The sequence below is a fragment of the Phoenix dactylifera genome, chromosome 7, assembly GCF_009389715.1.
Source record: "Phoenix dactylifera cultivar Barhee BC4 chromosome 7, palm_55x_up_171113_PBpolish2nd_filt_p, whole genome shotgun sequence".
In the NCBI taxonomy this organism is placed as follows: Eukaryota; Viridiplantae; Streptophyta; class Magnoliopsida; order Arecales; family Arecaceae; genus Phoenix; species Phoenix dactylifera.
In genome coordinates this window covers 7,940,008-7,963,659 of record NC_052398.1, presented here as the reverse complement: position 1 = coordinate 7,963,659, position 23,652 = coordinate 7,940,008, and the positions used below count along the sequence as shown (strand labels likewise).

General features: G+C 36.6%; 2 protein-coding genes, 1 long non-coding RNA gene and 1 other non-coding gene across 7 annotated transcripts; all 4 read left to right on the top strand.

The window, feature by feature from the left end:
* The first annotated feature begins 925 nt into the window (after positions 1-925).
* Positions 926-3,282, top strand: LOC120111336. Its single transcript, XR_005512530.1, has 2 exons — positions 926-1,292; positions 2,942-3,282. It is a non-coding gene; the product is annotated as an uncharacterized LOC120111336 (long non-coding RNA).
* A 965-nt stretch (positions 3,283-4,247) lies between these two features.
* Positions 4,248-9,686, top strand: LOC103706491 (ACT domain-containing protein ACR2). Of its 2 annotated transcripts, XM_008790604.3 has the most exons (8): positions 4,248-4,497; positions 6,837-6,908; positions 6,999-7,044; positions 7,124-7,238; positions 7,673-7,740; positions 8,074-8,739; positions 8,908-9,015; positions 9,232-9,686. In XM_008790604.3, the coding sequence occupies exons 2-8, from the start codon at positions 6,841-6,843 to the stop codon at positions 9,571-9,573; spliced, it is 1,413 nt and encodes a 470-aa protein (XP_008788826.2). In that variant the 5' UTR covers positions 4,248-4,497; positions 6,837-6,840; the 3' UTR covers positions 9,574-9,686. The 2 variants fall into 2 exon arrangements, with proteins under 2 accessions (XP_008788826.2, XP_026660238.2); XM_026804437.2 differs by lacking the exons at positions 4,248-4,497; positions 7,673-7,740.
* Positions 9,687-9,901: 215 nt separating this feature from the next.
* On the top strand, positions 9,902-10,077 carry LOC113462688. The gene has a single exon (XR_003385625.1). It is a non-coding gene; the product is annotated as a U4 spliceosomal RNA (small nuclear RNA).
* A 1,414-nt stretch (positions 10,078-11,491) lies between these two features.
* Positions 11,492-23,486, top strand: LOC103706489 (protein SMG7-like). 3 transcript variants are annotated; one of them, XM_039128178.1, is made up of 9 exons: positions 11,510-11,631; positions 11,697-11,748; positions 12,168-12,266; positions 16,567-17,160; positions 17,309-17,431; positions 19,194-19,423; positions 19,510-21,503; positions 21,649-21,799; positions 22,849-23,486. In XM_039128178.1, exons 3-7 carry the CDS (start codon positions 12,195-12,197, stop codon positions 21,476-21,478), a joined length of 2,988 nt encoding a protein of 995 aa, XP_038984106.1. In that variant the 5' UTR covers positions 11,510-11,631; positions 11,697-11,748; positions 12,168-12,194; the 3' UTR covers positions 21,479-21,503; positions 21,649-21,799; positions 22,849-23,486. The 3 variants fall into 3 exon arrangements, with proteins under 3 accessions (XP_008788823.2, XP_038984106.1, XP_017698117.2); XM_008790601.4 differs by lacking the exon at positions 11,697-11,748 and having other exon boundaries at positions 11,492-11,631; XM_017842628.3 differs by lacking the exons at positions 11,510-11,631; positions 11,697-11,748 and having other exon boundaries at positions 16,485-17,160.
* Positions 23,487-23,652: the final 166 nt, after the last annotated feature.

Below are 23,652 nucleotides of genomic sequence, written 5' to 3'. Positions count from 1 at the left end.
TAAAATTCTATTAAAGTGTTGGGTAAAAATAAACCTCAAGAAAGTAAGCATAGATTTTTCAAACTATATGACATGGGTGTAATTTATCCCTAATCTCAAAAAAATTTTGTAATTTACTCAATAATCTTTAATTTGTGACTTGCTGAATATCAAGTCACTTTTTGGCTCATATAACTTTTTATTTTTCTGTCTACAAGCTGAATCGAAGTAAATTGAACATTACTAAAGTTTGCCATGTGCAATGTATATGATGAAAAATGTGTGACATTTTGAATGTAGCCCCATGCACGACTTAAACATTTGCACTTATTAATAAAATATCTATTTATCAAGATAGAGATGATGTTAATGCCCATCTCAAGCAAAATTTTGGTGCATCCATGTCTCCTTGATGGAAGGATGGAGGTTGTATCTTAGGCGCGAAAGAGAATTCACTTTTTTTCATGCAAATTCATAGTTGAATCATCTATTGGTTACTTTGAGACCTAAGCAAGTGGATGAATGGAGAATTTCTGGGCACTTTGAGATCCGTGTGGTAGGTGATCGAATAATAGCCAACATGAATCCTTGTTTAAGATACAATCCCTAGCCCCAGCAGAACTCCTTCCTCCGTCCATTCATTAGGCGTCCAGGCACCAAGTGATCTCATCAAGAACCACAGTAATCGAGGCTCAAGTTGATATAAGTAGGTTATTTTCCACCAATCGTCACCTCACACATTAGCCATCGAACAGCGAGTCACCATCCCGGTTAACTTTTCTGGTGCAATGTTTATGTACCCTCATCAATATGCGGCCATTCCGTTTCCCCCGTAATGCGTTATACCACTACCTTCTACTAAACTTTATTAACCGACAGCCACCAATCAAGCTGAAATTATCCGACTTCTAGGGATCCGGTTCTCTCATTATAATTGGTCAATTTCAGTACATTAATGTAATCCGACGGAACATCCGAAAGTTCCTCAGCCTTCCTCCTAAAACCCCGAGCTCCCTCCCGTCCGACCTCCTCCTCCTGGCTTCCTTCTTCCCTTCTTCCTTCTTCCTTCTTCCCTATTCGAAGAAAAACCAAGGTCGAGATCGAGAGGAGGATGGTTGAGGGATGGCAATCCTCTACTCGCTGGTGGCTCGGGTATCGATGATGCTGGCGAAGTTCGGCGCGGCGGCGAATACTGGACAAGATGGATGCCGCCGGCGACGCCCAATCCTCCTACTCGCACGAACTGTATTTCTTCCACGTGAAGCGCTCCGATGGGATCGCCGTCCTCTGCACGGCCGACGACTCTGCCGGCGGTGAGTTATCCCTCATTCCCCCTCGGGTTTGATCTTTTAAAGTTCAAAATGGGCAGGGATTAGATTGGGCCGTAGGAGTTACTTTGCGTATTTCTATATTTTTTTTTACTTTTCTGCTCGCAAGCGATCAGAAATTATGCATGAGTTCGTCTGTCATGTTCTCTTGAACTGGATAAATGCAACATTTTGTATTTTGATCCAGTGTTTATCATCAAAATTGATATTTTTTGTATTAGTTCGAATTTGAATTGCATAAGCGTAGAGAACATCAGATAAAAGTTGGGAAAATTTTCAGTGTAGTTCTGTTTTTGGAATTTAGGCATGTTCTAATTTTGCCTTGCTTCTTACTTTGTTGACATGGTATTTGGCAATCTGGTATGACATTCAGACAGAAAATATGAGAATTTGATGGCATTACTTTTTACCTCTCAAGAATAAGTGCTAAATTGAGTATGTACAGTTTTTATGCAGCCTGTATGAGGAATGACAATTAGATATGTCCTCATATTTGGAAATTCTCATTTTAGTTGTGCTATATTATGTTTAAATGGGAAGGAATAATTCTAGCAGTCTTTAATTATACTTGCTAGTAGCCCCATATGCAATGAAATTATATTTTATTGTTTTATTTATGAAGAATTCCATTTGCCTTTCCTGAGGAATATTCATGGAAGATTTGTGAAGAGATATGGCCATGCTTGTTATACTGTTGTTGCTTATGCCATGAGCAATGAATTCTCAGGTGTCTTAAGCCAACAGATGGACTACTATTCAAGTGACCCTAATGCTGATAGACTAAACTGGGTCAAAGGTGAAATGAGTCAGCTTGTGGTCTCCATGTTCTTAGAAGTTTGATAGCTAAGCTCTTGCATGCTCATGCATATGTAAGTGAAGAAATCAAATACAGCAAGACATGAATATGATTTATCAAATTTGTCCCAAATATTGGCATGACTGAGACCAGGCAACTTGTGTATTTCTCTAAATAAGGTATAAATGCCAAGTACCAAGGTAATTAAACTGAATTAAACTACTGCAAACTAATATAGAAGAATTGGAAACCATTACTTGATGTATAAAGTACATGTCACTGTGTTGTCCTCTAGCAATGTTTGTCATATAGGACTTATTTTTCCCCTGTAAGTTAAAATATGCCTCCCATGTCATGCATCTTTTTTCCACCTGGGCTACATTACCTAACAAAACATTCCCATTTTCCTGTTGCTGCTTCCCCATTAATACTCTTTTTCCAAACAACTGATCAGAAGTGTTTACTCACTCCACATGATTTTCTCACTAGGATACGGGCTTTTTATGTTTTTCCTTCTTTTACAGATGTGTGATTAAGTATCAAAATATTGTGCTATATAACCAAACAAAACATTCCAATTTTCTTGTTCTTCAAATTTGCTCCACGAGCATAAATTTTGTCGGATAAATAATCAGAAGTGTTTACTTGTTCAACATGGGCAGCAGGAAATTTTTTACTCCTTCATTTTTATTATACCGACCATTTAGGTGTCGACTGTCGACATGAGTGAGCTTGCACTGCTAGGGCACAAGTTCTATTTTTGTTTTATAGTGTTGAATTTGTCAGATTATATATGTGCTATGCTTCTAATTGAGGTACCTGTTTAAAAAAAAAGCAGCTCTCTGCACCAAACCAGTTCTCTTGCAGGCTTGATAGCATTTGATGATGATGTGTTCAAGCCAGACAAAATATGGTGAGAAATTTTCTTGAGTCCGTGGAGGCCAAGACAAGGTTCCTACAGAGCCTGGACTTGAACGTATCCAGACTGGGCGAGTTTGATTGGATTTTGCCATGTTTGATTGGTGTGACTAAAAGCCTAAGAGCCAAAATTTTGAGTGCAGGAACAAAAATTACCTGTGCAGCAATCCATCAAGTTGATTCCACATTGTACAATTTACTCCAAGAGTTCATGTGATCAAATTCAAAACCTCTCATGGTCTGCTACATGACTTTAGAATCCGTCTTGTGTCTGCATTACTTTATTCTGTGGAATTGATGAATTGGATTCAGTGCAGTTGTTCCATCCTTTGTTTGTGTAATTCCCGAGAGAAGGTAAGGACGAGCTATCCTCACACCTGCATAGAAATATACTTCCGTGCTAAAAATAATTCCTACTCTTCTCCTTCTCCATGGAGTTGTCACGGACCTAACATCACATTTATCATAGTTTTCTTAATTAAAGTGATGTTTTAGTATCCTGTTGCTATTATTATAACGACCATTATAATAATAAATATTTTTGATATAAATTTTGAAATACTATTTTAAATAAGTTTTTTTTTTTTTGAACATCCTTCTAAATATTGGATTTTGTATGAATACCCTTCTAAAATTGATATTTATATGTATACCTTCGTAAAACTTTGTTATTGTACAAATGCCCGTAATATAACGGTTGCTCTAACGGTATTAAGAAAAATCATATTTATATTAATTAAAAATAAAATAAAATATTATAATTACGCTGTTGTCCCCGTCTTCTTTTTTTTTTGCTACCAAGATCACGATATATTTGCATGTCTACTCATTAAGGATATTTTAGTCATTTTAATTTGAAACTGTTAATTTTTTAACGTCATTAGATAGCATAGGTACATATTGAAAAAATAAAAATAAAAAAAGATAAAATCACAAAACAAGTGTTTCACGCGGGTATTCATGCAAAATCAATTTTGGAAGGATATTCATGCAAAATTCAATATTTTGGAGGATATTCAAGTAAAAAAAATTTAAATAAATAAAAAGAGTTCATAGTCATAGGTAACTGTTTGGGCGGAGGTCCGTAGTATATTTAGCGGCCGCCGGTCTGGCCCAGACCGGTCTGGGTGGGTCCAGTGGTGCAGAGCCAGCACCGCCACGACCTTACACGTGTGGGGCCGGGGACGAGGCCTCCCACGAGTCATCCGACATTCTCTCCGACCGAACTCGGGTGGCGAATCCCAATTTTAGCGTCGACGATGCCTCCCCTTCAACCACAACACCACCCCCCTCCCCCTTCCAAAACCGCCACCCGGCAGAGATTTATAATAAACAGGAAACCAAGGGAGAGACCCAGAGCCTTCCCTATCTTTCTCCCAAGCTTCAGATCCCTCAAACAGGGATCTATCTAGCTAAGCTCTTTCCTCTCCAGCTTTGCTTCGATTACCATCAGAATATATGTAGATAGCTGTTGAGGTACGATTCTATCCTGTTGTCCTTTTTTGTTTTTTTTTTCGCCTGGGGGGGAGGGAGGGGCAAAGAAATTCCTTTGGTCAATGGAGGAATGCATAGATATAGCTAGAATGCCTTTGTGTGATTGTAAAGTGATGAGCTTTAGAGAAGATAAGTTTTTGATCAGTGAATGTGAAGAAGGGAGGAAAAACAAAAATTCAGGAGAAACCTATGGGCATCTTCCCGACTTTTGCTTTCTCAGAAAAAAAAAAAGAGAAAAGGAAAAAATAAAAGAATGTGAAGAAGAAGACAGTAGCCATGGATGGAATGTTATATCTAATAAGGAGATGGCAATAATGAAACAAATCTAAAAAATTATTTGATCTAGCCTAGTTGTACAAATGCAGAACATGGTATAGTGACAGGGTTTGTTGTATGATAATTCTGTTTAAGGGGCAGCTTCAGATAGCAACCACAGCTAAGACAAGATAGGACAAATTGATGCCGTGTGAATAGCAGATTATGATCATAATGTGTAACATTTGTCCAACTATTTGGGGTCGGATTTATGAATCTTTGCAAAAAACAAACAGTAGATAAGATGAACCCATGCCGGCAGCATCTTTTCCTGCATGCTGCCAATGGATTTTATCCATCTGAATAAGCTGCAGGAATTTCCTTCTAGAAGATTAATAGCTCATGGAGCATCTCCTCGCTGAACAGGGGTATCGATTGGACCTTACCTTTCTAAAGTATTTCAGTCCATAAGGAATCATTGACACTCTGAGCCTACAAACTTTGAGTTTCGTTTATGTTGCTCATTTGCTTCTAACGAAGGCTTTTTTGTTTGTTTGTTTCCTTCTTCTTTTGAGATAAGGCTTCTAACCAAAGATTTTGTTGTTATGCTTTTCTTTGCAAATTAACGAGGTGAGCTTTCTAGCTCATCTTGTGAGGTCAGTAATTATTGTGACTGTTGAATATTTTATTCACGATCATCTGACTATATTTTTCAGGTACCATAAACTAGTTTTCTTTTAGCCTTCCTCATCTGAGAAAAGTGTTCTATTGTCTGGTGGACTATTTTACGCCTGCTTTAGATTCTAACTATTAATGCCTCTCATTCTCTCTATATCACGAGTCCGTCCAATCTTCTATTATTCATGACTTTTCACCTAGTCTAACATTAACGTCTCGTCCAATTAATTTCTTTTTTAGGACTTAAACATGGTGAAACAAATTGGTGAAGAATAACTTAAGCATGCATGCTAATAACTTTTTAGGAAGCATAGCTTGTGAAATGTTTTTTCTTGTCAATTGTTGTTCATATTGATGTTTAAGGTTCTTCCGTGTCATCTACATAATAGATTGTGTTTTTGTGGCAGCTTTTCGTCTTTTCCTTAGTTATCCTATCGCCCTAGGTTTCTTGAAAGCTGTCCATGTTTTGTCTTGTAATATCCTTTTGAAAGCAAACATGGAACAAAAGCCGGTTTTCTGTTGCAAGGCCATTTATGTCCGCATCATTTTAATCATGTTTCTCCATTCTCAAGTTGCAAGGCCAGTTTTTCTGTTGCAAAGGTTAAATTCTTAAACTCATAGAATGATGGAAAAACCGATCAATATCTTAGGAACAAAAGCTGCATCACACATAGATAATTTTGTGGATGATCTAAAACAAGTGGATACACTGAACATAAATTATCTGCACCTTCTTAGGACTACAAGACCTATGTAGTTTGGGATGGTTATTCCTGGATGGGATCAGAATGATGCTATGCCTGCAGCTTTTGACATTTAATCTTGACTTGCCTCCATCTTTCTTGGATAACACTTCTTTAGTAACAAGCAATCTTAGCACGTTAACTCTTAGCACCTTCTGTGTTTGTGTTTTCCGTTAATTCTTGTTGTCCTGTGACTGGTAAAACTAGGAAGAAACCTTATAACTTGTAACTGCATCTTTTTGGGTCCCTACATCCCAATATTGATGGATATATTACATATGTAAGAAGAATAGTACTATTATTAGATAATATGTTTACATAATTTTAATTAGTAACTACCATGCTCGTTATTATTTAACTACTATGGATATTTATTTGTGTAATGATTTAAAGCTAAAATTAGGTTTAGTTTAGATATAAGTACATTTACATATTTTCTCAAGTCAAATGGATCAATAACAATGAAGTTAGCTTTCTAATGCATCCGATGCTTGGTAAGGATATGAAGTAGTACTGCTAGGAAAAAGGATAAGAAATAATGCATAATCAACAAAAAAACTGCAAAACATAAATATATATTTTAACTATGCTATTTTTGAACATCAGGCTTCATTTTGATCAACCATGTTGAATTCTTATTGACAGCATCATGGAAGTTTCCTGCCCTTATTTTGATCCTGAATTCGAGAACCTTAATGAGAAGATGTATGGACCAAGGTCAGTTACTTGGTCTCATTCCGTTAACAATCATCAAAAGATATTCAGTTATGTTGGATACTAATGGTGAGTTGGAGCCTATTGTTGCAGGGTTAGTGTAGACAATGAATCTTGTGACAAATGCACAGTTGTGAAGGTAAGAAGATACAAGCATGAGGACTACTTAATTTGTTGAATGGTTGATTGATGAAGTTGGAGCTTGTATTTTTTTTTAGGTGGATAGTCTCAACAAACAAGATCTCCTACTTGAAGTGGTTCAAGTGTTGAGTGATGTGGATCTTTTTATTTCCAAGAGTTATGTATCTTCTGATGCAGAATGGTTCATGGATGGTATGTTGGCAATGTGATTTCTAACATCTTTTTAGTTTTATAAATAGTATATCCATTTTATTTGAATTTTGATGCTATTTGGTAAGTTCAGTTCTGTTTATCTGTCAGACTGGTCTAGATCCAGACTTTGAATGTGTTTGTTTTAAGTCATATTTTATCTATCAGTTTGGGTGGTCTTTATCAGATCCAGCCAAACTACGATATAAAGCCTGTCAATTTGTCTCCTGGAGAAAATCTGGGCCTGAAACCTTACTATGTGTTGAAAACTAGACCTATATTACTGCCTCTCTTGAACTTATAAAATTCTGGTAGTATAAATGCCTAACAAGTTGTGGCTTTATAAAGTATTATACAACCAGATCTAAAATGCAAAAAAGATTGATGTAAATGCAATAGTGGGAACTGACTATATTTTTATCTTCCTTGCGTCACAGTCTTTCATGTGAAAGATCAGCGAGGTAATAAGGTTACAGACAAGAAGGTCATTAGCTACATACAACAGGTCAGTTGAACTTCACTCCCCTCAACACGACACACCCCCATTATAGTACATACATGCACACATGGTTCTTAGTTGATTCATGATCAAAAGCAAAGCTGATTAATGACAACTAGCTTTTATCAAATGCCATCCTGTTGATGCATTGAAAGCCAACTAGTGCTTTCAACAATTTCTCATAGTCCATAATCCAGGACATGGTAAAACTTTGGATTCATGGTAGAATCCAAGTTTAACTATTCTGACAGTGCTGTGTCCGTAAAATTAAGGCATCTTCCTTTTCTTTTCCCTTAGTCATGATTGTAATGTGAACACAAGTCATATACAACTTTATAGGCAATAGGTGCGAGGAGGGAGCTTCAAAACTCAGGAGAGATGAAAAAGTGCTATGACAATGCTGTCGGAACTGAATCTTGTAGTGATTGCACAGCCATAGAGATGATTGGTACTAACAGACCAGGACTTTTCTCAGAGATATCAGCTGTCCTAGCTGAACAGAGGTGCAATGTTGTTGAAGCTCATGCATGGAGCCACAATGCTTGTCTTGCATGCGTAGCTTATGTTTCCGACGAGTCCACCTCGGCTTGCATTGATGACCCCAATCGACTAGCCACTATTGAAGACCAGCTCTCCACTATTCTTCGACCCACCACGATTGCAGATGATAATCCTAGGGGTGCAAAGACACATTTTCTTGGATGTGATAGCTCGATGAGTCACACGGAGCGCCGACTACATCAGCTTATGTTAGCCAACCGAGATTTTGATGGGCCACCGGGGCAAGTAAGCACATCACTTTCCTCGATTAGTATGGACCATGTTGAAGGGGGGAGAAAGACAGTCGTGTCAATTGACCGTTGTGCTGAGAAAGGATATTCCATTGTGACTGTTGAGTGTATGGATCGACCAAAACTCATGTTCGACACTGTATGCACGCTTACAGACATGCAATATGTTATCTTCCATGCTTCTAGTGCTTCTCATGGGCTTTTTGCCTATCAGGTATGTTTAATTGCATTGCATGATGTTTTCTTAGGATAAGTTGTCATCAACACAATGATTTTATAGGCTCATGCTTATGGTATCAAAAGTTTCCATCCTTTCATAGTTCTATCATAAGGACATATCTTCTGAATTCTAGGAAGTTGATACTGAAACGGAGTGTTGCAGGAGTACTATATTCGGCACAAGGATGGATATACGCTGGATACTGAAGATGAGAGGAGGCTACAAGTTATCAAATGCTTGGAGGCTGCAATCGAGCGTAGAGTATGTGAGGTGAGCATCTCACATTGAATAAGTATCTAGAATTCAGTCATCAACCGTATATATTTGGCATACTTATGCTTTTCTAATCCATTGTTATCAATAGTGTTCGTGGAATGAGCATGTTAAAATTATGGTATCATGGAAATGTTTACACATCTGTTATTAGCCATGTGTGTGTTTCACATGCTATTGTTATTTTCTTTCAACGATCTCATTCTCTATCAGGGGCTCCGGTTAGAGTTATGTGCTGAAAATAGTGTTGGATTGCTCCCGAATGTCACCCGCATCCTCCGTGAGTACGGGCTTACCGTTGCCCGGGCGGATATTGCGACCGATGGGGAGAAGATGAAAAATGTGTTCTACATTCAGGATATATCTGGCAACAAAGTTGATATGAGGCTCGTGGAGTTGATGAAGAGAGAGTTGCAGCCGCTGGCATTTCAGGTAAAGAATGAATTGCTGCTGCCACGGAAGTATACCTCAGTGGAGAGGGATGGTTTCTCGTTTGTTAGCCTGCTTAGGTCTCAGTTGGAGAGATTCTCCCACAGCTTCATCTCAATACGATAAAAGGAAAGAGAGGTGTTTGTCTGCCGTTGTATATTGTCCATATGTCTGAAACTCCATAGGCTTGTATATATGTGAAATCTTTCAATTCAATCAAGCTTGCGTTCTTGCATCTATTTTTTCTTGAAAACTGCTGAAATTATGTGCAAGAAAAGAGTCGGAAGTTCTATCAGACGAGGAAATCAAGGTCTATTTTTTCTATTAGAAGCATGGATCCTTTAAGGATATAAGGATCCATACTTCTTAGCATATAAGGATGCAATGAATCTAGAGGTCAACCTCGCTTCCATGAGATATATGTCACATGTTTCAATTAACATGCGGGACTTCCATCTTACTGCTTGAGGCAATGACGCAGCTAGTGAAGGTATAACCGAGGCACGTCAATTGCTGGTTGAGAACTTGCTGTCGGAAATTTTAATTTAAAAAGATTCAAATTCTAAAAGAAAACTTATCCCCTTCTTTTAGTTATTTCAAATATTTGAAATTTTAAAGCAAGTTCACTTGCTTTTATAGAAATCTTATCCTTGGAAGCGTACGTTGAGCTTCAAGTAGATTGGGTTGGTGACCACATGCATGCATTTGGCCTGACCGACCTTGGTTCACTCGGATAGAGTTTATAAAAAGGATTTGGGTCCGTGGTCTTGAACACAATACATAGTAGTAACAATTGCAACATTGCTCAAACAAAAGAATGTAACCCATTAATCTTAGAAAGACCTAATTTAATTTGATTTGGACATTTTAATTTGATCGAAAAAGCAATCGATTCTATTGACTCAAATCAATCAAGAGCCATAATATGTGCTTGACTAGTCCAAATCGGAGCTAAAAAAGAATCCTATAATTGATCCTAATTGACAAAAAATCATGATCAAGATCAAGATCCGATTTACATAGGGTTAAATCATCTCAGGTTACCAATACATGAAAAAGTAGTTTTTCAATAGAAATAAGATCTCATCATTGCTCAAACAAAAAAATGTAACCTACCAATCTTAAAAAGACCTAATTCAATTTGATTTGGACATTTTAATTTAATCGAAAAAGCAACCGATTCTGTTGACTCGAATTAATCAAAAGCCATAATATGTGCTTGACTAGTCCAAATCGGAGCTAAAAAAGAACTTAACCTATAATTGATCTTACTTATGATCAAGATCCGATCTACATAGGATTAAGTCATCTGAGGTTATCCATACTTGAAGTTTCCAAAGAAGAGAGATGAAAAAATAGTTTTGCAATGAAAATAAGATTCCTATAGTTTATGAAAAAAAATTCATGTGGGACACGAAAAAGTCTGATTTCCCCCAGCTGGGAATTAGAATTTTTTTTTCCTAAAAGGACAATTAAGTTTTGAGATAAAATAAGGTAAGATCTTTCTCCTTATTAAAGATATAACAAATATTTTATACTGATTTTTCTAAAAAAATAGATGCTCAATCAAATATAAGTCATTTTTCAACCAAGCATATAAAAACTATTTTTATTTTTCAAGGTTTTTAGTGAGGGAAAAAAAAATTTCGATGAATCAAACGAGTTGAAAGAGATTAAAATTGGCTTTAGATGGCAAAAAAAAAAAGAAGAAAAAGAAAATTATTTAAACCATCCAGGCTTAGTGGCATAGGAGAAATAAAAAATATTTTAATATTCGTTCCCCGGGGTCTATTAATTTGCGAAAAGGGGAAAAAAAAGGGAGATTGGAGCCATCAACAAAGACCGGTAAGCCATAAAAAGCTTATGGTGATGTGGCTCCAACAAGGCTTGCCGGCGGACTTAGAAGTCTTCGCGTGGCACGCGGTGGTTCGCTTTATTTTATTCATATTTCAATTTCTACTATACATTATTTGCGTCCTCGTAAATTAGGGAAACAATAAATAAATATTTAATTTAATTATTTATATCAAGAAAATTATATATAGGCGGTCCTTCGTCTCGGTTTCCTCGTTTGACGGCAGGTTTGAGATTGGGAGAAGGCCCCCTTCGTCGCGAGGGACGTCTCCTTTCCCTTCTGCCCTCTTTCTCTTATTTTCACCCCCCCTTCGTCGCTCTCGAGATCAGGTGCGCTCTCCTGCTGATTTTGATCGAGAAATCTATCTGTTGATCTAATTTTGTCTTCTTCTGTGGGGTTTGGGGTTCTATCATGCCGGGATCTGTTGAATCCGAGAAAGTTCATCGGTAAGGGGGCTGGATTTGATACTTTTTGTTCTGAATCGGGTTCGCTGTTTGGTTTTTAGGAATTTTCTCGCTTCGTTTCATAGTAGTAGTGGTATAATTTAGGGTTAAGAGATGGGATCTGGGCGAAATATTTGTAGGAATTGGGGTGAGGGTTTAGAAAATATGGCAGCTTGTAGGTTGGGATTGGTTTCTTATTGTTTCCTTTAGATTGTTTGATGCGCGAGTTGGGATTTATTGAAACTTTTAGATTGGAAAGAGAAGTGCGACAAAGAGATGTTTTATTGATGTTTAGGGTAGAATTTTTTTTTATTTTTCCATTGTGATATCTTTTGAAGGATTTTATTATTGCTGTATATCGGTGCATTTTTTAGCTTTTTTTCTGTCCTCATGCATTTTAAAGCTGACTATATTTGTTGAAGGAAATATTCACGATGCATGTTTGATGGATGATGACTGTTCCAATGGATAACTCATTTTCTCCCTCGTCAAGGGAGCTTGCACAACGCCTTTACAAGAAGGTATGCTGCTGTTCCTGATTTACTCGTGTTTAGTTTATTCTTTGTATATTTAGATGTTTGTATAACTTCTAAGGTTACTTTAGCATTTGTGTTAATCTTGATCTTGCCTTCTTATTTTATTTGTAATAAGATTTTTTGTTCATGATGTTGCATGCATTAAGTTGGTCATATTTTTGGAATGTTTGAAAGTTTAACAATATCAGCTGATAACTTTCTAGAAATAATTCTTAGTATGTTGATAGTGCTCTCACTGGATGAATAGTAAAGATAGATAGTTCATTTATTTGCAATAGGCTATTAACATCTTTTCTCAATGGAAAATATATATCAAGCATCCTAGAGCATCATTGTGAAAAGCTGTACTTATTGCTGTTCTTTGCATTTGATTATGTTGTTGTATCAGTTCTTATTTAAAGATTCATTATATACATTTTGACTTCTTACTAGTAGAATCAATGTCAGGATAAATAATATTGGCCATCCACTTTCTTGATTTTGGACAACATTGTTCAAGCACTTTGCTATTGGTTAGTTAATGTGCTATTCTAAATATTTCCTTCATTATTGATATATTTTTGTTAGGTCACTGTTGCTTTCTACATTAGGGCAAAATCACATACATTGTTGTTAACTTTATTGCCTTCTATATGTGATAGAGAGGATGAGTTTCGCTCTAGATCAAAATTTTCATGCAGCAAGACATTTTCTTAAAGAGCTCCTTTCTGGAATAGGTTCGATTTAATTTCTTCAAACGGGTTAATTTGTTGGGAAACTCATTTGAAAATGGTTGAAGAAGAGAGCTAGGGGAATACCATTGATTATTGGTTTCTCTCTTTTGGTTCCCCATCCGTACCCCTTTACCTATCAACATTATCTCTATGATTAGGACATATCAGCCACTTGTTTCCATGCCAAACTTCTCAACCACGAGTCGAGTGCCGAAGGCTCTTCTGGTTGTATCAAGGTTTTGAGACAAAGATAACCTACATTTCACTCTTTGACACTATTGTTTAGTGCATTGTGTCAAGTGGAATAAAATGATATTTGGCTGATCTCACCTAATTCCACTCTTTGACACTATTGTCTAGTTAATTCCACTCTTTGTTAATATATCAAGCAAAGGCGTCACCTAGTTTGCTAATTTGGAAAGAAGGTCAAGGCAATCAAACAAAATGATATATTGGCTGATATCATAAATCAGATACGGAATTTGTCATTTCAAGTATGTGCCTTATAGTTGTGGTGATGTGACAGGCCAGCTTACAATGCTATCAAATTAGCAAAAAGTATAACGAGTGCAAAAAGTATCTTGCTGATACCTGCTGTGTATAACGAGTGCTGTTTTCCTATCAGCTACTGGATGTGTATAAGTATGACATATTTTAATTTTATGCTTCAGTCACGTGGCTGAGTTTAACAGTGATTTACTTTTCGATATCTTTTCTATTGCTTTAGTTGGATTTAGATTGATCAACTAATCCTTTTTTTTTTTATATCCTCAATTATTCTTTTCTTTGCTTATTATTATTCCTATGTTTCTCGTGATACTTTTCATTGATCGTATGCTTTTCATTCCTATTTCCCTTTTTTGAATTAGATCAAGCATATAAGCATGCATTTCATTTACATAACATGCTTGACGGAGAATAACTATATATCCATGGACCATATGAATATTAGTCTTAGATTTGTACACTATGTGCAAGAAGAAAAGGAAAGAGATTAATAAATGTCCAAAGATAAGATGATAGAATTTAAAAATAGAAAATATTAGATCTTTTTGGGATAAATTAAAGAAGGGGAATTAGAATCCAAGAATAGAATCAAATAAAATATGGGACCAAATGGTCAATTGTAGTAACAGGGTAGCTAAAGATGTTATTGGAGAGTCAAAAGGGAAAGGATATGCAAATAAAAGGACTTGGTGGTGGATTAATGAGGTACAAGAGGCAATTAGAATCTAATGGATGCGCCTTGAACAAAGATATTAGGAGGCCAAAAAATGAAAAAAAATATTAGTTGGGCTAAATATGTAGCATATGATAATTTGTATGGTAGAGATTTATAAAATAGCTAAAACTAGACAGAGGAAATCTAAAAACTTGATTAAAGCAGATGCCATAAAAGTGAGGATAATAGGATATGAAGGATGAGATATTTCAAGAAAGATAAATGTATTATTTCGAGAAATTGTTAAATGAGGATTCTACTAAAGAAATCTTCTTTAAAGAAATAAAATTGTAGAGGAGTCAAGGTTCCATTCATCCAATTCATAAAAATAAACTAGAGATATCTCTGAAAAGAATGCAAAATGATAAGATTATGGCCAGATAAAATACCTATTGACATTTAGAAAATCATGAGAGATATTGGGTTAAACAGGCTTATTTAATTAAATATTAAAAGCAAGAATATGCTAGATGTTAGAAAAAAGTATTGTAGTACCTATCTATAAGAATGAAGGTGATGTACAAAATTATTTTGTTTATTGGAGGACTAAGTTTACGAGTCACTCTGTGAAATTATAGGAAAGGGTAATTGAACAAAGATTAAAATAAGAATTATTTCAGATGACCAATTTGTATTTATGTATGAAAGATCAACAATGGAGGCTATCTTTTTACTTAGATAATTAATGAAAAATCATAGAAAAAAGATAAAAGTCTACTTATAATCTTATTTGACTTAGAAAATGCTTATGATAGGATATCAAGAAAAGTAATTTGGTGGGCTTCAAGAAAGAAGGGTCTACATAAATGGTATAATGAAATAGTTGAGAACATATGTGATGGGGTATTGACAAGTGTTAGAAGTTGCTATGGTACAACAAATGTATTTTCAGTTACTATATGCTTGCATCAAAGATTAGTAAACCCATATCTTTTTGCACTAATTATGGATGAACTTACTGCTAATATTCTGGAAGATGTATCATGGTGTATGTTATTTGTAGATGATAAAGTATTAATTGATGAAAAAGGAATAAGATCAAATATTATATTGGACTTATGAAGGAAAATATTATAGGACAAGAGCTTAAAGATTAGTAGAACAACGACAAAGTATATAAAAAATGTTAATTTGATGAGAATAGAAATGAAGATGCGATATTAGTTAACATTGATGGCCAAGAGATACCACAAAGTGATCATTTTCATTACTTAGGATCTATTATGCAAAATAACGGGGGATAGATGAAGATATATACAATAAATTAGAGCTAGTCGGATGAATCGGAGAGGTATATCTGGAATATTATGTGATGGGCACATATCTTGGAGACTTAAAGGAAAATTTTATAACACAACAGTAATTTTTGCCATGTTGTATGACTTTGATTGCTGCGTAATAAAGAAATACATGAAAACGAGTTGGGCATAGCAGAAATAAGAATTTTCTTATGGATGTGTTGTAAAAATAGAAAGGATGAAATAAAAAATGAATGTATTAGAGAAGCTGTAGGATTTGCATAAATTAAGGACAAAAAGTGATGGAAAATTGATTGAGATGGTATGAATATGTACAACAGAGACTTGAGGAGACACCAGGAAAGAGAGGTACTTTGGTTTGTGCTGAATGTGGTAAGAAAAGAAGGGGAAGATCTAAGGTGACATGGATGGATATTATAAGGAAGGGAGAAATCTATAATAACATCAGAGGTGACCCAAATAGAAATACTTGACAAAGGAGGATCTATAAAGCCAACCCCAAATAATCTAGTATAATTGGCAAACCCAAATGGTTGGGAAAAGGCTAGATGGTTAAGGATATGGTTATGATGCACCCTACCCACGTTCGACCAGTACGTGCCAAATAACTATTTTGTTGTACTTATTATAGTAATCTAGTATAATTGGTATCCTAATGCATCAGTTTTGTTGAACCAATTTGTTGACATTGCATAAATGCTACTCCAAGTATCTTACTAATTTGACATCATTTTTATGGTCTCTGGCCCAAGCAATACATGTATGCGGTGCATATTATGTATCTGTGGTTCAAGTCAATTATCACTGTGCATATTTTGTTACTCATTTGACAATTCTATTAGTTAACAGCTTCTCATTTTTTTCATAGATTCATCATTTTTGTCATTTATCGGAAGTTTTTGATGCATGATTTTTATATTCCTCTTATCTGCTATGCTGCTTGTAATATTTATGTTGCTCTTCTATGAATAATATGGTTACACATTGCCTCAATTTTTATTTGCACTAGGCTTATGCATGGCTAAGGAGCATTTGGTCCCTTTCTTTTGCACTTAATGGGTGGTGTATGATAATCTAAGTTTCTTATGTAGAATATTGAATTGGAGAATGGACTACGGAAATCAGCACAGTCAAAGGTTCCTTCAGACCCCAATATATGGCTCCAAATGCGTGAGAACTATGAGGCCATAATTCTGGAAGATCATGATTTTTCTGAAAAGCATGAGGTAGAGTATGCTCTTTGGCAATTGCACTACAGGAGAATTGAGGAGTTCAGGACACACATCAATGCTGCAGTATCTGCTGGATCTAACGCTGGAAAGAGTCTTGCTCGGCCTGATCGAATTAAGAGAATCCGTTCTGTTTTTAAAACCTTTCTTTCAGAAGCAACTGGGTTTTATCATGACCTGATACTGAAAATCAGTTCAAAATATGGCTTGCCTTTAGGTTACTTCTCTGAGGGCCCTGAGAATCGTTATATTCCAATGAAAGATGAAAAGAAATCAGCTGAGATGAAAAAAGGGCTGATGTCTTGTCACCGCTGTCTGATTTATTTGGGGGATCTTGCTCGTTACAAAGGACTGTATGGGGAGGGAGACTCTGTTAGTCGTGATTATGCAGCTGCTTCTAGTTATTATATGCAGGCAGCTTCTCTTTGTCCTTCAAGTGGAAATCCACATCATCAGGTTTCATTCTCATCACTTTGGTGATTTTAGATTGGACCACAGTATTATTTTTGTGTTGGATTAATATAAATGGTTACTCTATCGTGTATTTATGTGATTCTAGTTGTTCTAACTTTCCTAATATGTGGATAAATATCATATTTGCCAGCTTGCAATATTGGCATCATACTCGGGCGATGATTTGGTAGCAGTCTACCGGTACTTTCGGAGTTTGGCTGTGGATAATGCCTTTCCAACAGCAAGGGACAACTTAGTTATTGCATTTGAGAAGGTACTGTATTATTTCTATGCAACCAACTTAAAGAAATGCTCTATATAATTGTGCTATCTCCAATATGTGTTTCTGATTACGTATGCTTTTGTGAATCACTCTGCTTTGTGTGCTTCAACTATTACAATTTCAAATCATGTATTGTTTCATAATTCGACTACCAAATATAGTTTCAAACTTTCAATAATACAGTCATAGATCATTTGATAGGAAAATTGCACATGTGCATGACCTTGAGCTTCTCATTGTAACTGCAAGGGAGATGCTTCTGACAGACTTGCAAACCTGGCTAGGTGAATGCCTTAAGTTAAAATGAAGTCAGATATGTGTGATGCATAATTTTTGGCATGTCATCTCACTGATAAAATCCAGAAACTTGTTTTAGCAGGACATTCCATTCGCATATTTTAGTGATAAACGAAGTCATATACATGTTAGGATGTATGATGGTCCTTTTCCAGTCAAGCAGTTTTGTGGCTTTTCAAAGCAGAAATTTTGTGAAAGAAAGGTGTTCTTCTCATATAAGTGAAAGATAAAAAGACTGTTATTGGGAGAATCTTGGGAATCTAGCTTTTGGCCTTATTCTTATTTGGAGCACCAACATTTTTTCTTGAGAATAATGTGTTTGGCTCTCACTTAAGAGAAGACATATAGGTGCAAATGGATGAGGTAAACTTAAATGTCATCCAGCTTACCATGAAACAAACCCACCTAAAAATTTGGTCTTTTTCGATTGATTTGGAATTTCTAAACTAGATCTTGATCTCCACCAAGCTGAATCTAAATCTAGAATAATTTGATTCAACTCCTGGAAGCTGAAACTAATCATTCCAAAAAAAAGTGATGTTTCATTCTCAATCAAATATTGAAGTAGCAAGGAAGTGCTTCTCTTACTAGCACTTCCCTGGTTTTTTCCCCTATCTGTCTGCAGGATTGAGAGGTACTTCCCTGCAAATTTTTCATGGAAAGTACTCTTAGAAAAGTAGAAATGCTGATGTTGCCCAAAAGTTTCATTATATTGCTGCAGTATTAATCATAATATTTGAGAGAAAGGGAGGGAAGACCTACCCAAGTTTAGTTACCCAAGGTCCAAATACTTCAGGATGGACCACCGAGGACTCGAACCAGAGGAGATGAGGATTGTGATGTTGTGAGGATTTCATACTTGTACCTGCTGAATTTACTAGTGCTGTTTTTAATTAAATTTCATATGATCAGATGGCACAATCTTAATGAACAATGTTTTCTTTTTTCTTTTTTCATGGTGGGTAGTATATAAATGCCTTGCTTATGTCTCTGCAGCTCTTTGGATGTTATTGACAAGCTGCTCCTTTACAGAATTCTTTAGGATTGATTTATGTATTGGACTTAATTTTCATGTTTAATCTTTTGTAATGGAGTCAATAACTTGGCCCTTGATGTGCACAGGGATTATTATCATTAGAAATGTTTGGATTAGTGCATCTCCCACAATCCATTACAAGAGTGCCACCTTGTAGGGCACCAATCCTGATGCTCGCTAACAGCCAAAAATTTGCTAACTCTACTATTAAAAAAAAGAAAAAGAGAATTGCATAGTCCAATTATCTGCATACTTGCATGCCTGTGGTTGTGCTCCATGTTTTTGCATGTGACCATCTACTTGTATTTTTTATTAGCTAACAGAAAACCGATAATCTGCTTTTACATGCTGTAAATTCAACACCTCCGTTCATCTGACAATGTTCTGTTGAAACTTTGTTTTACTAAAAATGTTTTACAGAATCGTCAAAGTTACTCTCAGTTGCCTGGGGCCAAGGTTCCTCCATCTAGGGCTTTGCCTACACAATCAGCTGGCAGAGGTAAAGGAAGAGCTGATACAAGTCTTCCAGCGAAAGACACCAAAACAGAATCTACTCCTATTGAAGAACGAGAGTTCAGTGCATCTGAAATATTCAGAGCCTTTTCAACACGATTTATTCGACTTAATGGGATCCTTTTCACACGGACAAGGTATTTTAGTTTATTCCCCTTCCTCCTCTCTTTTTCTTTTCATTTTTCTTTAAAATAGTAATTTTCTTGTATGTGTAATTTACCAGCTTGGAAACTTTTGGAGAAATATTCTCTTCGGTGATTTGTAATCTGCACGATCTCCTTTCTTCTGGTCCTGAAGAAGAGCTTAGTTTTGGTCAGGATGCTGCTGCAAATGCATTGGTCATTGTGAGGCTTATTGCTATTCTTATATTCACAGTTCATAATGTGAATAGGGACTCAGAAGGCCAATCATATGCAGAAATCTTGCAGCGTACCGTGCTGCTTCAAAATGCTTTTACAGCTGCTTTTGAGTTTGCTGGGTATATAATGAAGAGATGCACACAGCTACATGATGCTCCATCAAGCTCTCTGTTGCCAGCCATTTTGGTTTTCATCGAGTGGTTGGCATGCCATCCAGATATTGCAGCAGGTTTTGATGTGGAGGAAAAACAAGCTAGTGCAAGATCATTCTTCTGGAATCAATGTGTATCTTTCATGAACAAACTTATTCTGACTGGACTTGTGTCAATTGATGGTGATGAAGATGAGACCTGCTTTTCTGATATGAGCAGGTATGATGAAGGAGAAACTGGTAACAGGCTTGCATTATGGGAAGATTTTGAGTTGAGGGGATTTTTACCCCTAGTGCCAGCACAGCTCATTTTGGATTTTTCAAGGAAGCATGCACTTGGAAGTGATGGCAGTGCCAAGGAAAGAAGAGCTCGTGTCCAAAGGATTCTTGCAGCAGGAAGGGCTCTTATGAATGTGGTTCAGGTCAATCATCAGAGAATATATTTTGATCCATACCTGAAGAAATTTGTTTTAAGTACAGAGCCTCCAGCATCCGAAAGTGTTGTTCATGCTGATTTCTCTAAAGCACCTGAATCAAATGTTGCTAAACAAGGAAGTCAATTCAAGTGTACAGTTGATCTTGGAGTCGCACAATCGAGCACAGTTAACATTGGGGTGAGACAGCCTAAGGCACTGCTATATGGGGAAGGAGGAGGAGGAGGAGGTGGAGAAGAAGAAGAAGAAGAAATTGTCTTCAAGCCAATTGTTGCTGAGAAGTATCCCAATGCAACTTCCTCAAGATCAGCTGCTCATGAACTTATGCAGCAGCCTATACAAATTTCTTCTGTTAATGATTGGACTATGTATGGCTCAAGGTTTTCTGCCCCTCTTGATGTTCAAGTGTCTCCTCTTCTAAATGCTAGTTCTCATATGCACACAATTGCACCTAACGTCTCCCAGCTACCTGTGCAACCTATCAATCTGGACACCTCAAAATGGCTTATGGGGCAAGAAGCATTTTTATCTGATACACTGAAGAACTTGAACATGACCGAAGGTGGGTTTTTAGCTAAGCAGAAGGTGCAAGAAGGCCCGAACAGTTTGCAGCCTGCTGCATTTTCGCCTTTCTTTTCTGCATCTGCTAATCTAAATACTCTCAATATGCTATCTAGTCAGATGAAATCTGTAGAAGTTGCCATACCATCTAAACTCGACTCCATAGTACCTTCAGGAGCAACCTCTGATGGCATTGCTATGAATCCTTCAGCAGCATTGCCCACAGCAAAGAAAAATCCTGTAAGTCGGCCTGCTAGGCACTATGGACCCCCTCCAGGATTTAGCCATGTACCTTCTAAGCAACAGGAGGATGCCATTTCTAATTCAGTTATAAAGGATCAACACCTGCAGATTGATGACTATAGCTGGCTGGATGGTCATCGATTATCATCCATCAAAAACATGGAGGAGGAGAATTCTGTTAATCATATGATATCTGCGTTCCCAAATGTTAGTGCTACCAGCAGTAATGCCTTTACCATTGCTAACAGCTTCCCATTTCCTGGGAAACAGGTTTCTAGTATGCAGACTCCTGTGCTTAATGAAAAGAAATGGCAAGATTTTCAGCTTTTTGAACATGTAAAGTCATTCTCGGAAGAACAGCTTCAGCAGGCAAATCCGCAGCACGCTCAGATGCCTCATCAGCATCAAGCACAATCTCTCTGGTCTGGTCATTACTTCGTGTGAGACAGACGTATCAAGATGATTCCAGGTAATGATGTCTAATTTGATTTTTCCTTTTTAAGAAGCCAAAATTAAAATCTTTTCTCTGCATTTTTTATCTTAGAATCCATTCTTTCCATATTGCTGTAAGAAATCTGAGAAATTAAACTAATTTGAGTTTTAATTTGCACTAGTGGTTCCTCATAATCTGCTACAATGAGTGGCCCACAGCCTGATGCCTATCGAGTTTGGCCCCCACCTTTGCAGCCCTTTCAATGTTGTTAAAATTTTCTGTTGGAGCATGGAGTGTCTTGGGAGCATTGCAGGTGCTTACCCTCAAATTTGGTAAGTGTTGTTGCTCAAACTTTTCCATAAGTGCCGCTTTTTTTAATGTATCAGAAGAAAAAAAAATGGTTTGGCATAAGATGGTTTGTGGGTATCACTTCAAATAGAAGTTTAGCAACTCTTATGCCAAAGTAGAATGTCGAGATACTGAGCTAGTTATAGGCTTCCTGATTGATTGGTTCAGGTTCTACCTGCTGAGAATTCTGAGTTCACTAATTGTAGCGACTTTCAAGAATATTCAAGAAATATAGATATAGCGGCACAAACCTCTCTTTTCTAGTTTTTATCCAAATTCCTTTTAATTTTTCTTTCCACTGATGGTAACTAATCTCTATTCTAAAAAGTAATTGTGCCTTTTGCTGTAATTTATTTGGTCTGACTTTATGTATATTTGCTGACCTAAAATGGGGACGTCTCAAAATTCTATTTGATTTTTCCAGTGCAGTTATTGTTGTCTTCATTTTTTGTATCTATCCTCTTAACATCTGGTCCTCCATCACAACAGCAACCACCATATGCCAAAATATTTTGAACAATGTTTCCTCTTTATTCTCTATCAACATCACTTGTGAACTTCATTACTCATCATTAGTCAACTTATATTAAACCAATTTTTCATCTCTAAAATTTTAAACTAAACTGGGAGTTTGGATTATTGGGTTGGGCTTGGGTTTTGTCCAATTTGTTTAATGTGGTCCAGTATTTTACTGAGATGAGAAGATCTGGGCGTACTTTTAATTGCTGAACTTGAACAATAGCTTTAATTTTTTCAGCAAAAAATGATGGTTTCAGTTAAGGTTTTAACTTTTTCTGGTTCATTTAGGTCGGTGATAGATATTGGTACTACTGACTTTTGTTCTTCATCAGTGTGATTCAATTAGCACTTATTGGTGTTCTCCTTTCTATCCTTCTCTTGGGTATCCACGCTGGCAACCCTCTTGTCCTCGCCAGATATTTAGTCTTCATATTTTTTGTCTGATTATGTGTGATTTATGTTACCCAGCAATAAAACAAATCAAGCACGCTCTCTTTTTTTTTTTACTTCACAGGGTGTGCCGAGGCTGCTAGACTTCAAGGAGAAAAAAGGTTGACTGAGGATTGATGTTGGGAATGTCGAGAGGTCCCCTCATTTGATTGATACAGAGGTCTAATCATAGTTGAGATCTTTAATGGGCTTGCATTCTACTTGGCATGAACCTGGGTTGTTCGGTGGAGGGTGCCTTCCATCTTTTTTTGCTTCTGCATATGATTCATCTCTTAATGATCAGTGTTTAGCTGTCACAAGGATGCGTTCTACTTCATCAGTAGTGGAAGTGATAGATCACTAAAAAAGGGGTCAAACCTGCGCAAAGAGTACTCGTGGATTGGAGGAGGCTGCTTGGTGATTATATTTAAGTCAAAGGTGATATTGATAGATTGAGAATGCATAATGCTTATGGATTAAGGAGGTATCCAGTCTTACTATTTCTGGTATTATATCCCTGGTTTGTCTTTGGTACTGGGACTTGTTTGGAATGTAGGGACTTCAAGTGCTGCTCCCTGCTGTTTTCTGTCAGTTATTAAGATATCACTGAAGACGTACATATGGGTGTTCATAGCTGCTGTGACCAACAGCTTTCAATAATTGTTTAATGAATCTAAGGTTTTACCATTTTATCCTCTATTATTTGAAAGTGAATTCAGTTTCTGTGTGTGTGTGGTACACGTGGATTTCCTGATTACTCTCAGCGGCTTTTTTTCATTTGTTGATTATTTTAAGCTTTGACAGGTCTTTTCGATAGTTGATAGCTCTTGCCATTATTAATAGTTGGTGCATTCTGTGTTATTTTTGTTGGGTTCCAATCAGCAGCTGA

Bases quoted from the DNA above. Each gene is read 5' to 3' on its own strand.
- LOC103706489 (XM_008790601.4), top strand. From the start codon at position 12,195: ATGATGACTGTTCCAATGGATAACTCATTTTCTCCCTCGTCAAGGGAG. The intron at 12,267-16,566 runs GTATGCTGCTGT...TTTCTTATGTAG, and splicing joins CACAACGCCTTTACAAGAAG to AATATTGAATTGGAGAATGG. The intron at 17,161-17,308 runs GTTTCATTCTCA...CATATTTGCCAG, and splicing joins GTGGAAATCCACATCATCAG to CTTGCAATATTGGCATCATA.
- LOC103706491 (XM_008790604.3), top strand. From the start codon at position 6,841: ATGGAAGTTTCCTGCCCTTATTTTGATCCTGAATTCGAGAACCTTAAT. The intron at 7,239-7,672 runs GTATGTTGGCAA...CTTGCGTCACAG, and splicing joins TGCAGAATGGTTCATGGATG to TCTTTCATGTGAAAGATCAG. The intron at 7,741-8,073 runs GTCAGTTGAACT...ACAACTTTATAG, and splicing joins TCATTAGCTACATACAACAG to GCAATAGGTGCGAGGAGGGA.